The 17,090-nt window shown below is 35.4% G+C and overlaps 2 protein-coding genes across 2 annotated transcripts in view; one reads left to right on the plus strand and one right to left on the minus strand.

Annotated features, from left to right (window-relative positions):
- LOC134847010 (zinc finger protein ubi-d4-like) overlaps positions 1 to 17,090 on the minus strand; it is a 601,556-nt gene that overhangs the window by 149,622 nt on the left and 434,844 nt on the right. The window lies entirely within an intron of this gene.
- LOC134846470 (anaphase-promoting complex subunit 2-like) lies at positions 3,924 to 8,101 on the plus strand. The gene is made up of 3 exons (XM_063863841.1): positions 3,924 to 4,113; positions 5,290 to 6,519; positions 6,775 to 8,101. The coding sequence occupies exons 2-3, from the start codon at positions 5,294 to 5,296 to the stop codon at positions 8,060 to 8,062; spliced, it is 2,514 nt and encodes an 837-aa protein (XP_063719911.1). The 5' UTR covers positions 3,924 to 4,113; positions 5,290 to 5,293; the 3' UTR covers positions 8,063 to 8,101.

Below are 17,090 nucleotides of genomic sequence, written 5' to 3' on the forward strand. Positions count from 1 at the left end.
TGGAGCGGCATATACTCAAATGGAACTAATGAGCTCTACAACTCTGCAGAAGGCTGGTTATTGCTGAATATGTCTTACCGAGTTCTCCTTAAAGCTAAAAGACTGAAAGCAAGGCTCGGCTCAAAATGAGTGGATGCCCTAAGAACTGTTTTTGAAAAAAAAGTCCATTTTTTTAAAATTATTTTTCAACAAACGACTATTGTGTTATATTAATGCTTGTTTGGCCGAAGTGCCTGCGCATTAGTCTTGCGCAAATGAAACTTTGAGTATTTGAAACAATTCATTGAGCGAGTCAGTGCTTGTGGTGCGTCAGTGCGCGTGTTTCTATAATTTGGTAGGTAGAATTTGGGGTGTTTGGAGCCCGGGGTCTACTAACTTGGCTTTTTGAGAGCTTTTTTAGTATCGAAATAATCTATCAAAGATCATCATAAAGAAAAATGTGAGATTTTTAAATAATGTATGCGAAGCAATGAATCTCTGGGTTTAAAAATATTGATTTAGAGGCTTGTGATTTGCAGACATTGTCAATTCTGAATCTACTTCTTCAGTCAATTAAATTGTCTTTCAGCAAGTATTACTAAATTGTTCGCCTAAAATTTCTATTTGTAATCTAGCTATTGCATGATGTGTTTTAAAACGGGAAATATTTGAACAGGGATACTGGCATTGGCGATTTAATATTTCTGGCTAAATATCGATTTTAAAAACGTCACATATTAAATTTTTTTGACTACCTTGGTCTGAACCAGCCGTATGTGAAGGAATTTTGATATCGAGGGTTTTACGTGGGTTTTGAAATGGTAAAGGTTTTTGACATTGAAAAATGATCTTTTTTAAAATTGTTTTTATCTAACTAGTTTAAATCTAACAAGTTAACATTTATTTTTACCTACAGAGTTTTTACGCGAGTGTTCTTCCTGTTTTGTTGGTAGCTAGAAATGCGAATTGTCAAGCGACCGTGGCGCAGATGCGAAGCCACGAGAGCCTTAATCTACAGGTCAAGGTCGGGGCTTCCATTCCTGTACATATCAAAAGTTATATGTTTAGCATTGGCAATTAAATGGCATCTGTTATCTCTGCTTCAATGGTGATCAGTGTTTGCAGATTGACGAGCGTCTGTGGCGTAGATGCGAGGCCATTAAACTCTTAATCTCCAGGTCGAAGACTCGATATTTGATTTTTTTTCTATCTTCACCTTATTCCAACTCTTAGAGCTACGTTTTGCAGTTGTATCGCTTGTCTGTGCGAAGTGCAGTTTTGCCTCCGTGTAAACGTTTAAAGCAGTTTAAATGACGCTCAACTAGCAGTAGCTCTAAAATAACAAATAAGCAAAGATTGAATCAGCTCTTTTGTGATCTCAGCAGAAATGGTGAAATCCCTCATACGAAAAGGACCGATTGAGCGAAAATAAAAACCATCCAATCAGATTTCAGTAATCTAAAATTTGGAAAGAAAGCGTGAAAATCTGAGAGAAAGTAACCCTTTCCAGCGACTTAATATTGATAGTGGGCGAATATAAAAACAGCAAAAATATGCAAGTTGAAACAAAGGACCGAGTTGAAACAAAGGACCGCGAAGGACCGAATGGGCGAAAAACCGAATGCGCGAAAAACTTGTGGGTGAAAGACGGAAAATAAGTCTAGCTGAAAGTCAATTTTAAACAAAAATCAATTGCCATTCGATTAAAAGGAATTAAATGAAGCAATCTTTTGCTTCTTTCATAACAAAAGCCTTGAAGTATAAAATTTGTTCCAATTCGTCGGCGGTCAGTGACAATTTGAAAATTTTGCATATTTCTGCCGTTTTTATATTTGGCCACTATCAATATTAAGTTCCTGGCAATGTTTCCTTTCACCCAGATTCTCACGCTTTCTTTCCAAATTTTAGGTTGCTGAAATCTGATTGGCTGATTTTTATTTTCGCGCATTCGGTATTTCATGTATGAGGAATTCCACCATTTCTGCTGAGATCATGAAAGAGCTGATTGAATCTTTGCTTATTTGTTATTTTAGATCTACTTCTAGTTGAGCGTCATCTAAACTGCTTTGAACGTTTACTTGGAGGCAAAGCTGCACTTCGCAAACACAAGCGATACTACTGCAAAAAGTAGTGTTTGGTGTCGTATGAAGTGTTTTTTTCCTTCAGTGCAGAATTGCTGATATAAGCAAAGGTGTGGGACAATGACGGCATTTCGTTTTGTAATTGGACTATCTGTCAAATTCCGCCGATATTGGATCAAGCTTCCGTCCCCTATCTTTACAGCACATCAACTCTTGAAAATCGATCAAGTTCATTTAAAAAAAAACTGCCTTGAAAACAAAAAGAGGTAGACAGTTTTGGTAAAAGTAGAGTTGTCAGTTACGTTGAATATCAGTGAGATAATTGCCTTTTTGAGGACGCTTAATCCCAGACTAAACATCTTTTCGCGTCTGTCAATCATTTATGCTTCAGTTGTAAACACATCAGTCTGCCTAAAGGCCCAGTTTCTCTTTTTGTGCTGAAAGTTTGGTCTGCTGAATGAACCAGTCTGCACTGCGTTTTCGTGCCCTGCTTTCAATTGTAAGTGCAGACGAAGAGTCGGAGCTTAAAACAGATTTTTTTGAGATACTTACGTTTGCTGTAATGTTTCGGCGACACTTCCTATGTTTTTTTGTTTAGTTCTGCTCAATGCCCCCAATAGCTCTATGCGAAATTTTTAGTTACTTATTTGCCTCCTATTGCAATATTTTAAGGATTTTGTTAACTGCGTGAGGGATCAAAGTTTTAATAACAAAATAGATTTCCGGGGATTAATAAAAAAGATTTGTCCGTGTTTACTTTTGCCTGGCTAAGTAGGTTTTTACGAAGCTTATGCCTAGAAGATATTTATGTATTTTATAGCTAATTTTTGATTGATTTATTTCAGCCGCGCATTTTGAAGATATCAAAAGATCCGAGGTTTTTGGCAGAAAATTGTGACTCATCGAAGCTTTTCTTCGCTTACTTGCATCGTGTTGCTTCTTGGTGGGTCTGTCTCAGACGCATCAGGACGTGAGCAAGGATGTAATTATGTTAACATCAGTAAACATTCGCAAAGACCTCTTTGGAATGTGTGTACAAAAATTGGATGTATCGTATGAGAAAGAGTTATAAAAATTCCGCAATCTTCAAAATTCATAATTACTTCACTATCATCATCATCATCGTTGGTTTTCCACCCTCTTCTAAGATTAGAAGGTGTAGTGAGAAAATCCTAAAGCGGCCATATTCTCTATAGTGATAGATTTGTATGAAAGTATTCTGTTTTGAACAGCCTAACGTGGCCACTGTACATCTGTTTTTTGCCCCAATATGTTCTGTTCTGAACAGCCTAAAGCGGCCACTGTACATCAGTTTTTTGCCCCAATATGTTCTGTTCTGAACAGCCTAAAGCGGCCACTGTACATCAGTTTTTTGCCCCAATATGTTCTGTTCTGAACAGCCTAAAGCGGCCACTGTACATCAGTTTTTTGCCCCAATATGTTCTGTTCTGGAGAGCCTAAAGCGGCCACTGTACATCAGTTTTTTGCCCCAATATGTTCTGTTCTGAACAGCCTAAAGCGGCCACTGTACATCAGTTTTTTGCCCCAATATGTTCTGTTCTGAACAGCCTAAAGCGGCCACTGTACATCAGTTTTTTGCCCCAATATGTTCTGTTCTGGAGAGCCTAAAGCGACCACTAAATTTCTGTTTTTCGGATTTTCTGAACCAATTTTGAACTAACACTGAGTCTAAAGCGGCCACTGATTAAATAAGCGAAAGTTTTCTGACAGCGAAATAAGTTGAAGTCATCAATCAGCAAATAGATGGTGAGGAATGACACCAGTGAAGTCAATACTGATTTTTGTTTGCAGGCCTTACAGCGGCTATAAGTTATATCAAAGCAGCATTAATAAATGTATAATTTAAGGGTAGACCTAAGAGTGGGTAGAACCTGAAAATCAATCTCGTAACTACAAAAAAACAGCCGACATTTTTATATTGCCAGCCGAAATTTGTTATCGGTTACTCGACTTTTTCTGTAAAAAGCGTTGCCAACAGATTTCGCTCGTGAGATGTAAGGTGTTTGACTGTTTCTGCCGATGCAACCTAGAGGTAAGGCCCATGATTAGAACGATTTAGGCCAGGTGTTCGAGTCCGGTAGTGACCTGTGTTTTTCCGCACTGAAAGTTTTCTGCATATTAAAGATCGCATTATAGTGAGTTTGCGTATTCTTGTGGGTTAGGTTCCCGCAGCATGCATTTTCTTGAAGGCTCCGCTATGTTCACAATTTTTGAATACGATATCTAGTGTGTGAGGTGTTTGAGCTCGAAGATTTCGTTATTCGCTTTAAAGGCTTCTGAGGCTCAATTTCTCCGTGCTGTATCAATTTATTTGCCTAATTATACGTCGTTTGAAAGGCGATATTTCATTTTGTGCGTTTGTGCTTTAGGGACGTAAAGACTTTCTATAGCTCATTGTATAATATGACCATTTTATCAACTGGTGCCTAGATATGTCTGCTTTGTTACCACTCCGATGAATTTTGTTTCAATACTTGTTAAACAGAGGAGTTCGTGTTCGTTCACATGTTTTCTATGTCATTTTCTTAAACTTTTTTAAATAATGTGTTCGTCTTGCTTTCTGTATGGTAGTTTCTATGCTATTTGCGAACTCTTAATTTTATTTTCGTGATTGTCGAGCACGATAAATTACTTTTTTGGGGTTAACTTGATTTCTGAACTTCATAAAAACTTGGAAAGTTACGCGTGGTTTCTCAATATTGCGAAGCTCGATAATGCAGTAAAAAAACCTAAGCAAACGTTGCTTCATGGTAAAAAAGTTTCTCCTAGCATAAGGTAAAAGCAAACGAATTTTTATATTGTGAAAGATTTGAAAAAGACTAGACAAAATCAACTCAAACACGGAAAAAAAATTTTCCGGAGAATTTTAGCGCTCCATCTAATGATGGAAATACTCTAGTTCTAAATGATGGAAATGTTTTTCCAGTAACTTGTAGCGGGGTCTTCTTGCTCATGTTTAAGTCAACAATGTTTAGAGTATCTTCCTTCTTTTAACCGTGCACATGGACTATTAGCTGCGACTGCACCATCAAGAACTGTCGCTTCCGCTTGCCGGAATTCAACAACTTAAACTCATAATTTGTGCTGCGGGGGAAACCCCTTCACAATTATGTTGTGTTAATTCTTTATAATAATAATAATAGTAATAATAACAGAGCAACTCGTACAATTTTTGCGATTCTGTCTTGAAAACCTGCTGTACTTTCAGGGCAATGGACGTGGACATTCAAAAGGAGGAAAGCCCGGCTTTCGGACAATGTTGGAGTCAACTGAACAAAATTCTGCGTCCTTTCTTTGCTGCCAAGTTCTCAGTACGCGAAAGCGACATTATTGCGAAATATTTGTCGTTGAAAAAAGAAATTGAACCGCACCTTAGATTATTGAAAGAAGTTGATTATTTGCCAATTTTTCAAAAGTATGTACTTCATATGTTTTCTTGCTATTTTCACAATGAAGTGCTGCCGCAATTCTTGGAAACGTTGAAACTTTTGAAGTCAAGAGACTTGAGAAAAATAGCTGTAACTGATGAAATATTGGATCGTTTTTTATCGTCGGTTAATGAAATGCAAAACTCGGTTGAGTTTGTTATGAATGCGTCGAAGATTATCGATGAAATACCCAATCTAGAGATTAGCCTTCACTCCAGATTGACAGATCTCCTGAAATCATTCATACTATATCATGTAAGAGAAATTGATGGGCTGGCACTTGATAAAATCTTCATGGCTTATTTCCAAGTTTCTTATTCAGGTTCACGAGGGAATAAATATTTGCCAAAGCGGCGACTCAGATCTTCTATAAGTCGCTTTGATAAAAAGAACCCAGAATCGACGCAACTTGACCAGAGTTTCTATAAAGCATTTAGTTTCCTGTTTTCGTTGTCTCTGTTCGACCAAATCTTCAGGGATCCCTTGAAGTTGTTCTTAGAAGTTACGATTCGCGATGCAGTGGTTAATTTATGCACTACTGATTTTCTTAACGCAGAAGTCGAATTTATGGCTGTGAAAGATTACGCTGAATTTGTTTGTCTTATTTTTGTATCAGAAATTGTTGCTCTCAAGTTGGATAAATTTATAATTTCACCCGAAGAGGAAAAATTCTGGACGAATTATGTGAGCGAAACAGTAAAAGGAGAGGTGGCGTTGTTCCGAATTGAGCAGATTTTTGCAATGATTGTGGAGTATCCGGACTCACAACCAGCGATTGATAATTTGATACACCTTTTGTCTTCCAAGAAGTTAACGAATCATCTGGTAAAGTCGGTTAAGTCCGCTTTTGAGACGCGCCTTTTGCACCCTGGAGCTAATACAAGTGAGATTTTGACTCAGTATATCAATGCGATTAAAGTGCTGGGGCAGCTAGATGACACGTGCTCGATTCTGGATAGAACCTGTGCTCCGCTCATCAAGTATTTAAGGGCGAGAGAGGATACTGTTCGGTAAGTTGGGTGGTTAATTTAATCACCTTATTTCGAATACTGAAGTTATTGAAAACACTTAATCAAACGAATTTACTCTGAGGCAGAATTTACTTTCGCAATCATTTCCAATGTTATTTTGAAAAACATGCTTACGATAAAGATATCTCACCAAAGCCAAAAAGATAAAAATTGGTATCCGCGTCCTGAGGGGACGAAAAAATAGAAGTCGTTTATTTGTTTCAGCCGCTTAGTAATACAGTTGATCTGTTTCAGCTGCATAGTATGCAACATGACTGAAGACGCCGAACTAGCTGGAGAACTGTTGCGGCGATGCGAACTCCAAGTGGCACCTGACCCCTACGAGAGCGACGACGAAGACATAGACTGGCACACCTGGAAACCCAAACCACGTGATTACATCCCTGGCCAATCAGACTTGGACGACATGTTCGAAGCACCCGTAGTACAGAGTCACAGGAACCAAGACATAATGAGTATTCTGGTCAATATCTACGATTCCAAAGAGATATTTGTAAACGAGTACAGATCACTGCTGGCTGATAGAATTCTAAACAGCTCGCCTGATTTTGACTCAGACAAAGAGTTGCGTCATTTGGAACTTCTGAGCTACAAATTTGGAAACGATGAAATTAATAAATGCAATGTAATGCTTCGAGATGTGGCCGAATCGAAAAGAACAAACGAGCAATTAGTTCAAAGTTGGAACGAACTTGAAAGTCACGCGGAAGATGCCGAAATGAAATCGGACAGCGAGAACAGCAAAATTGTCAAGCCTGATTTCCCGATAAGAGGAACTATTTTATCGGCTCAATTTTGGCCCACTTTGAAGGAAGAAAAAATTGAACTTCCACCAAAGCTAAAACAAGCGTTCCAGTGTTACAAAGTGAGTTACGAAGGCGTTAAGCAAACAAGAACAGTAGAATGGATCCATAATTTGGGAAAAGTGGAAGTGGAGCTAGAAAGTAAGGATGGATCGGTAAGAGAATTCACAGTGACGCCTTTACAAGCTGCAGTTTTGAGCATTCTTGAAACGGAAACGAAAATGGGGCTTGAAGATTTGAGTTCAAATTTGGGTATTTCGGCATCGGTTGTTCGTAGAAAGCTAGGCGGGCTTTTGTCCCTGGGCGTATTGATCGAAACGAATGGAATCATTGAATTGGTGGAAGACTTCGCGCCTTCTGAAGCTAACGAAGACGCTTCTGGCGGAATGACGTCATCGGCTGCTGGTCCGAGCTCGTCTTCGACTGGTCCAATTTCTTTATATGGAAATGATGACGAGGATAATGAATCTGCAATGGCTAACGAGAAAGAGCTGAAAGAGGAGGAGATGAAATGCTATTGGATGTATACGGTGTCTATGTTACGAAATCTGAAAAGCATGTCGGCTGAAAATATACACTCGATGATCAAAATGTTTTCAAAGGCGGGCAATTCAACTGAATTGTCGCAGGAAGATTTGACGGCGTTTTTGAACAAAAAAGTGAGAGAAGAACTGTTATGTTATACCAACGGCGTTTACCGTTTGCCAAATAAAAACTAATATGTAAAATTGTTTAATTGTTTGAAATGAATTAGAGTATTTAACATGCTTGTTTTTATGAATAGTTCGCATGGTTAGGTATTGCAACTGGGCGCTCAGCTTTGTTTCCACGTAAGTGTTTGTTTTCACAGGATGACTTTGGTGGAATTGGTCAATGAATTTCGCCAACCAATAGACACTTTGAGCATTTATGCATTTATTTAAGTTTCAGTTTTTTCCATTTGTTAAAATTTCAGTTTTTCCTTTTTCTATTTATTCGGCTGTAAAAGTTTCAGTTTATATTATATCGGCTTATATTGCGTCGTTTGATGAGCGTACAAAGTTTTTAATGAGTGTGCGTTTTGTGTTGGGGTCTAAGAAAACATTTTTTTTTCCGGATCAACGGGCCTCTGCTCAAGTATTGGCTGCTTTGATACCGCTTGGTTGGTTTTCTTCCGATGCTACTAGCTTCACGTTCCATCGTCTTGGCTTTTTCAAATTGAAAAATAATGTTGTAAAATTGTTTAATTATTGGAAATGAGTTAGAGCATTGTTTACCCTTGCGATACACTATTAAATGTATTGCAATAGGGTACTAGACTTTGTTTTACCGTAAATTTTTTTTCTTTTATAGGATGACTTTGGTGGAATTGGTCAATCAATTTGGTCAACCAATGAACATGTTTTCAGCCTGTTTGCTTTGTTAAAATTACAGTTTTTTCTGTATGTCAAAACTTCAATTTTTTTTTATTCGGCTTTAAAACTTTCAATTTTTGTTATATCGGCTCATTGGTCTGTGATTGCATCTTTTGATGGGTGGACAAAAATTGTAATGCGTGTGCGTTTTGTGTTTGTGGCTGTAAATCGTTTTTTTTTGGCGCAACGGGCCTCTGCTCAAGTATTGGCTGCTTTGATACCGCTTGGTTGGTTTTCTTCCGATGCTACTAGCTTCACGTTCCATCGTCTTGGCTTTTTCAAATTGAAAAATAATGTTGTAAAATTGTTTAATTATTGGAAATGAGTTAGAGCATTGTTTACCCTTGCGATACACTATTAAATGTATTGCAATAGGGTACTAGACTTTGTTTTACCGTAAATTTTTTTTCTTTTATAGGATGACTTTGGTGGAATTGGTCAATCAATTTGGTCAACCAATGAACATGTTTTCAGCCTGTTTGCTTTGTTAAAATTACAGTTTTTTCTGTATGTCAAAACTTCAATTTTTTTTTATTCGGCTTTAAAACTTTCAATTTTTGTTATATCGGCTCATTGGTCTGTGATTGCATCTTTTGATGGGTGGACAAAAATTGTAATGCGTGTGCGTTTTGTGTTTGTGGCTGTAAATCGTTTTTTTTTGGCGCAACGGGCGTCTGCTCAAGTATTGTTGGCTTTGATACCTCCTGATAACTTTTCTTCCGATGCTACCTTCAGTTCCAATTGTCTTGTTTTTTTTCAAAATGAATTTTGTTCAATACAAATCGAGACATTACAAAAGTTTTGATAGTTATAATCGATTGGCCATTTTTCCATTTAACGGCTTTCGTCTTATTTTTCGTCGGCTAGTTTGCCTTGTCACATTTGTGTTTCATCGCAAGTGGCGCGAAGCTCGCTTTGCTGCTGTGTAGAGTGTTCTGTAGTGGTGCCGTACGGCAATCCTTTTATCAGGAATTTGAAATTTTTGCCACCTTAAGTTAATTTATCATATGTTTGGTACTATTAACAGTTGATGAGCGTAGTTCAGATTCTTATATAGGTTGTGATGATTTTTTTCAGGAAAAGTCTTTAAATTTGTTCAGGCTCATAAATACTTTTTGCGGTTTGAAGTTTGATTTTTTTTAAAGTTCAGTTGATTTCCTTTTTTAAAAGGATGGTAAAATCCACTATTAAACAGCAAAGGTGTCAAGGTCACAGAAAACGTGATCTACTTCTAGTTTCGAAAATGGAATTTAATTATTGAATATCCCAGCTTAGTACAAATTTAACCTATTGATCCAGTTTTTTCAAACTGAGTTCATTTAATCAAAAAAGACAATCCTGAATTCTTCTAGAAACTCAAAGAGTTTCAAGGACATCTATTTTTATACTTAAAATTCGAAAATTGAGAAATTTCAAAAATAACTCCATTTTTTTCTGTTTTCTTGCGTTCATTGACTCGGTTGCAAGTGTCTGTTAGATATGTTTTGAAGGCGTGCTTATTTGGACGAATAATAAAAATTCCTATCTAAGAGCGCTGCCAGCGTTATCCCATTTGTTGTACTGCCGGGCACTCATGGAGCAGTTTTTGAGAAAACATTTTGTTCATCAATGTTTATCCACCACTCTGAACCATGAAAATAGTCCAAATTCAAAAAAAAATGTTTATGCTTTAATTAACCGTGGTGAGAAAATTTTGTGTTGCTTGACCAGCAACCGACTGCTCATGCATCTTTTGGAAATGTAAAAAAAGCGAGGAATCCAAAAATAACAAAAATTTTTTCCGGGAAACCATGGCAAATAAAATTAAACTGGGTTAGTTGGTCGCACCCTTTCAGCCTCTAAACAAGCTATTGTTCCTGCCCTTCAAAAGTGTTTTTATTTGTTTACATTGGATTAATTTTTATCATAAGAACATGCGTCGCATTTAGCAAAACAACTGAATCCACTTTTTCGTTTGTGAAAAATAAACCTTTTTTTTTGTAATTTGGCCTGTAAGCGCTAGAAATTCTGATCTAATCATTTTTCTTGTGAATAGACTTAAAATATGAATACATTTTCTGGGCAAGCGAGTAGACCCAAATTGACTGCAAAAAACTCGTTGTCGTTGTTGTTGTTATTTGCCCATAGAGAGCGCTTCAAGTGTGCTAGGCCAGAGCTTCAGAAACTTATGCCGGCCAGAGCCACTGGTCTATCAGTGCATGCTCAGTCTGGTTTTTGGGGCAGTTTAAAAAAAGAAGAGTTGTGTCGAGAGCAGAACAGTGAGGACAGTTCGTGTGGACATTGAGGCCAATTTTATTGCGGTAAGTATTTGAAAACGGGATGTATTCAGATCTTAGCTGCCCTTACGTGCTGTGTAAAAAAATATCGTACCCGGAGTTGGCAAAAAAGCTGGTACAATTTTTCTTTAGTTTTCACAAATGAAAAGCAATTTAATGATCCATGTCTGTCAAAAGCGAAAATAATGAACCATGGAAAAAATGAATAGCTGCTTGCACTGTATGTTCAACATTTCTTTTGACTATCTCAATATCTTAAAATCGCCTGTGAATGCTTTGTCGTTTGCTTGCGTGGAAGTATGAAAATATGAACGGTTCATATAGCTTCATAAAAGCTATTTTCAATCCGTTGTAGCTTTTCACTGAGTTACCCTTCGTGAACCGTGTTCAACCTTAGCGCATTTAGAAACAAACCGTTTTTCCAACATATTATTCCCAGCACAGTAATCTATGCATGCAAAGTTAGTGTGGATGCCTTCAGTTTGTTATATTCCAAAATATTACTTGCAAAATATTGTTGACTTGTATTTGGTGCCACTTTTGCTGAATCGATTGGCAATTTATTAGCATGTGTTGCTGCTTTGTTCGTGACTAGTGTTTATCGGTAGTTAAGCGTGCGTGGCTGAGTTGTTATTGCGTGAGGCTCGAAATCTCCTGATTGCAATAGGTCGCAGATCTAATCCTAGACCTAGCCGAATTTTTGCTAATTCGAGGCTTATTTCTTTTGTCTTATTGCCCTTTCTAGAGCTGCTTCTTGTCGTGTTCTCGCTTATATTTGCGAAGCGAAGCTTCGCCTTTTTGATTTTTATCAGCTTAGTTCCCGCAGGCGCAGCCCTGTTTTTTTTTAAGCTATTTTAGGCTATTTTAGCTTTTAGTCGGCGTAGTTTTTCGGATTTTGGATTTTTCTTTTCATTTGATTTTAATCATATTCAATCACTTTTGTGTCGCAGGTTTTTAAAATTCTATTTGTTTTAAGTCGTTTAGATTGAACAATTTTGCTCAGATTCCTTTGAAGTGAAGTTGCGAAATTTTTTTTCTTCAAATTTCAGAAAAACGTTTTTTTTTAGAAAAGTTTCTTTTTGTAATTTCAGCTACAACGGAAAGGGCTAGACTATCTTTTGCCGATGAAACCCAACGTATATATATTACGTACGGCGGTAGGTTTTTTACAGCAATTAATCATCCACTACTAATTAATTACTTAATATATTTAATGAGCGTTTTTTGTGTACAATTGTTGTCAAAAAATTTATCTGACTATGATGTATTCCTTGCACAGCCATCGGCTGTGACTGTTTGATATAATCGGTTCTATCGCAGTCTCTTTAGCTATTTTTCTTCAATTTCTGAACTCTAAAGCGGCAAGTTATGCTTTCTGATAGCAAGCCCAAAAATTGATTAAAAATGGAACATGACGTTGAATTTCAAAATGTGAAAGAATCGGTTTCCTCCAATTCCGTCGGTTTAATCAAAACAATTGGTTTTTAACTGTAAAAGAACTAAGTAATTTTCACTTCTACAGAGCTGATTTAAGTTATCTGGACAAAGCGAATAAAACTTGAAACTTAAAACGCGTTTTTTTTTCAGATTTTTTACTGCTTGACTTCTGTTTTTTTCTTCAAGTTCATTTCATTTGTTATGGTTAAAAGGAGAGCAAACTCTGCTATCGAACAGCAAAAATTTAAAGGCCACGAAAATGCAAAAATTTAAAAGTCACAGCAAAAATTAAAAGGTCAAAAAATTTTAAAGGCTACGACGACTTCTAAGTTAGAAATTGGATTTTAACTTTCAGGTTTGGCAGCGGAATTAAAAAAAGCCATTGATGCAGTTTTTTTAAATGGGAAAACTAAAAAAAAATTGCCAATCATAAACAGTATTTTTTTGTTCAAAGAGCTTCAACGTAGTACATATATTTTTTCGAATATATAAGTTGTTCAAAAATTTCCCATTTCATTTTTTGGTTTGCTTGTTCTTTTACACTATTCCAATTGTCTGTTGATTTTGTTTTTGCTAGCCATATCTAGTTTTTGGGCTGGACACGAGTACGAAAATCACTTTACTACGTTACTACGGTAGAAACACAATATTCAGAACAGATTTCTTGAAGCATAATTATGTTGGCTTGGTCCAAAAATTCAATCACATCCAAAGTTTTGCTGAAATAATGCAACTAGGTTGATTCTAAGCTTGAGTTTGATTTTTTTTATATTCGATCCTACTCGACCTTTTTGTTCCTAAAATTGCCAATTTGGACAATACGGGATAATTTACGCTCGATATTTTTCGTCCTATTAAAGCCTGAACGGCGAAAAAAGTCATTCGATTTTGATTTGAAGCAAGCCGCCATTTGTTGGTCTTATTGATACTTCACTGAACGCAACTTTGTCACTTTGTATTCAAAATAGGGACCGGAAGGACAATTTAAAAACAACGTTTTCTCATTTTTTCCCGAACATTTTGATGTATTTTCTTTAATCAAAAACTTTTTCATCGGGGGATTAAAAGGCAGTCTGAATATTAAAGGCTCGGCCCTGCTAGGAGCACTCTTGTTGTTCCGACTTTTGAAAATGGGGAGGAATTTTGTAGGCTGTTGTGTTTTTGTTTTCCACGCGAAATCAGGTACCACAAATAATCATCGGACTGGTTATTATTGGTTAAGCTCTTGAAAACGTAATTCGAATCACATTAAAAAATTTCAAATAATGTTTCCCGTGTCGAGAAAAACCCGTTTGGACTTTTTTATTTTTCTTCTTATTTTGAGCGAATAAAACGAGCGAGCAGTCTTCTTTTAACTGCTTAAAAGCTTACAATAGCTGAATTTAAAACGTAAAAACTTGAAAAAAAATTTTTTGCTTATTTTACTGTGACTGGAGAATATACTTAGTCTCCAGTTTTTTGTTCCGCTCGTTTAATCACACCACGCCGAAAAAAACGGCAATAATTTGAAAAAGCGTATTTTTATAAGACTATGGTCGAAAAGTTCTGTGCCATTTGCACAGTAACCGGCTATCTTTGTTTGGATTTGCACACACTGGTTCTCTGTTCACACGGAATTTAAAGTCGGACAACTTTGAACATTTTGCTATATTTGGAATGTGGATTAAAAAAAACAACTTTAGATTGATTAAGACCAGGATGTAGCTTTCTTGTCGTTTAACAGATCCGAAAGCCCCACAAAAACTAGCTTGATAGCCTTTGATACGTTTCAGTCATTTGTTATTGGATTTCGCATGCAAAGGTTGAAGCGGATTCCACTCAAGAAGTAATGTAATTCTATTAAGCATGATTTAAGTCTTCTATTCTAAAGCATTTTCAATTACACAATTGTTACGCATAATTTTTGAATTATTCAATGTTTATAAGTGAAAGATTGATCTGTCGGTTTTAATATGCTTTTAAAAAATTGTTTTTGATGAATTGTTTCGTAAGTATCAAATGAAAAAAAAAACGATTTTTGTCAAAATGACTTCCGCTCTTTTAATTTTTTTCCGTTGAAGTCAAAAATGAAGACCAGTTTCTCTCTACTCTGGTGTCGATTTTTTTGGTGAGCAGAATCGCGACTAATTGAAATTTAATATGATAATCATTAACCATTTGGCTCCAACGAAATTTTTATGAGTTGCTTATAAAATCGGGTGGAAACAAAAACACCCTGCGTCATAGCTTCTTCCAGTCATGACGCAATTGGAACAACGACAAAACATGGTCAACAGACAGTTGGAAAAGAGTCAATTATTACACCGAAGACTTTAGTCAAGGTGTTATGGTATCGTGTAATTTAATGTTGTCTGTTGTCAAGTGTCGACAAATAACGTCCACAGTTATCAATTATCATGTGGGCTGGACTATATCGCGCTATGTCACGTGATTGCGTATGTTTGTTTCTTTATTTGTTCATCTTTATTTATTTAATTATCTGTTCTTCTATTTATTTAATTATGTTTAGTTTGCTTATATTTATTTATAATTTATGTATGTACATATTTATTTTTGTTTATTTTTATCACGTGTTTTGTTTATTTATTTAATTATTCTTTCTTTCATTTAGTTTTGCTTTTATTATTTCTGCGTGTGTATTTATTTAATTTATTTATTTTCATTTATTTATATTATGGGTCTGTTTGTTTGGTTATTTGTTCATATATATTTTTTCATGTCTATTTAATTATTTGTACATTTCACTTTTGCTTTTATTTATTTATTTATTTATTTATTTATGTATTTATTTATGTATTTATTTATTTATTTATGTATTGATTTATTTTTTTATTGCTTATTTATTTATCAGGTGTGTTTTGTTTATTTGTTGATATTTATTTCTATATTTGTTTAATTATTCTTTCTTTCATTTAGTTTTGCTTTTATTATTTATGTATGTGTATTTATTTCATTTATTTATTTTCATTTATTCATATAATGGGTCTGTTTGTTTGGTTATTTGTTCATATATATTTTTTCATGTCTATTTAATTATTTGTACATTTCACTTTTGCTTTTATTTATTTATATATTTATTTATTTATGTATTCATTTATGTATTTATTTATTTATTTATGTATTGATTTATTTTTTTATTGCTTATTTATTTATCAGGTGTGTTTTGTTTATTTGTTGATATTTATTTCTATATTTATTTAATTATTCTTTCTTTCATTTAGTTTTGCTTTTATTATTTATGTATGTGTATTCATGATCTTTGCCAATATAGCAAAATTTTGGTGTATACATGTGTTCGTACGATTTTTAGCTCACGAACTGTTATTTCAGGCTCTTTGTCAATATAGTAAAATTTTGGTGTATACATGTGTTAGTACGATTTTTAGTTCTAGAAGTGTTATTTTATGATCTTCGTTGATATATCAAAAATTTAACCTATACATGTGTTAGTACGATTTTTAGTTCTAGAACTGTTATTTCAGGCTCTTTCTCGATATAGCAAAATTTTGGTGTATACATGTATTAGTACGATTTTTTGTTCTAGAACTGTTATTCTTCAATTATTAGTTGTTCAAGTTGTTTGGTTTTTGCTTCAGTTTCTATGCCTTCGGTGTATTGCGCGTAGCGCCTATGTTCGCAAATTGGAAAAGAGTCAATGAACGCAAGAATCTACTCGAAACTAGAAGTCAATGACGTTTATTGCGATCACGTTTATTGAATCCTAATAGTGATGTTTGCTTTTCTTTCAACAAAGGAAATGAAGTGAAGTTAACTAGAAATCAGAAGTCAAACCGCGAAAAAATAAATTTGAGCCTGTAAAAATGAAAAAAAAAATGACCACCTATATAAGAGTCTGAACTACGTTCATCGACTTTTAAACACTATAACGGAACAACAAAAATGAAATAGATTGTGGTCGGAACAACGAAAATCCGACTTCAAGTCATGATCGGAACAACAGCAATAGAAATTAGGAAAATGATTTTTCCTGATACTACTGAAAATATGGAAGAAAAATGGGATCTTGTTAACTATCCCCCCCCCCCCCCATTTCGATTTTCAGAAATTCAATTTTGGCGGCCACGTTTTCAATAGCTTAAAACAATTTTCAGAAAATATATTTATATTCAAAAGTTTTTAAGTGGGTATTATATAAATAGTGTATAATACCGTGTCTGTACAAAACAGTCCCATACAAAACAATCCAATGCAAAACAGTCCGGAAAAGTATGAAAATGAACGAAAAAACAGTCCGATACAAAACAATCCGAAAACACGAACGCGCGAAAACGAAAACCCACTTAATTGTTGACATTTTTGAAATGCATATTTTATACAGAAATGGTTGTCAAAAATAATACATGCATAGGGGGGGGGGATAGTTAACAAGGTCCAAAGGGGGGGGGAATGGTTAACAAGATCCGAAAAATGACTTGCTCGAATAAATAGTAGACAGGGAAAGGCTAAAAAGAATGTGAGTTCATTGTAGTTGAGCATGAAAAACTTTTAGACTTTCGTCCAAAAGTAACTCTAACAACGTGGATAAAAATTAATCCAAAACTAGGCTGTTGAAAACTATGATGCATAGCTATTTCTTTTAAAATAATGAATGGGTTTAATTTGCTATTTGGGATCAGCCT

This window comes from Symsagittifera roscoffensis, chromosome 5 (genome assembly GCF_963678635.1).
Source record: "Symsagittifera roscoffensis chromosome 5, txSymRosc1.1, whole genome shotgun sequence".
Classification (NCBI taxonomy): domain Eukaryota; kingdom Metazoa; phylum Xenacoelomorpha; order Acoela; family Convolutidae; genus Symsagittifera; species Symsagittifera roscoffensis.

Bases quoted from the DNA above. Each gene is read 5' to 3' on its own strand.
- LOC134846470 (XM_063863841.1), top strand. From the start codon at position 5,294: ATGGACGTGGACATTCAAAAGGAGGAAAGCCCGGCTTTCGGACAATGT. The intron at 6,520-6,774 runs GTAAGTTGGGTG...GATCTGTTTCAG, and splicing joins GCGAGAGAGGATACTGTTCG to CTGCATAGTATGCAACATGA.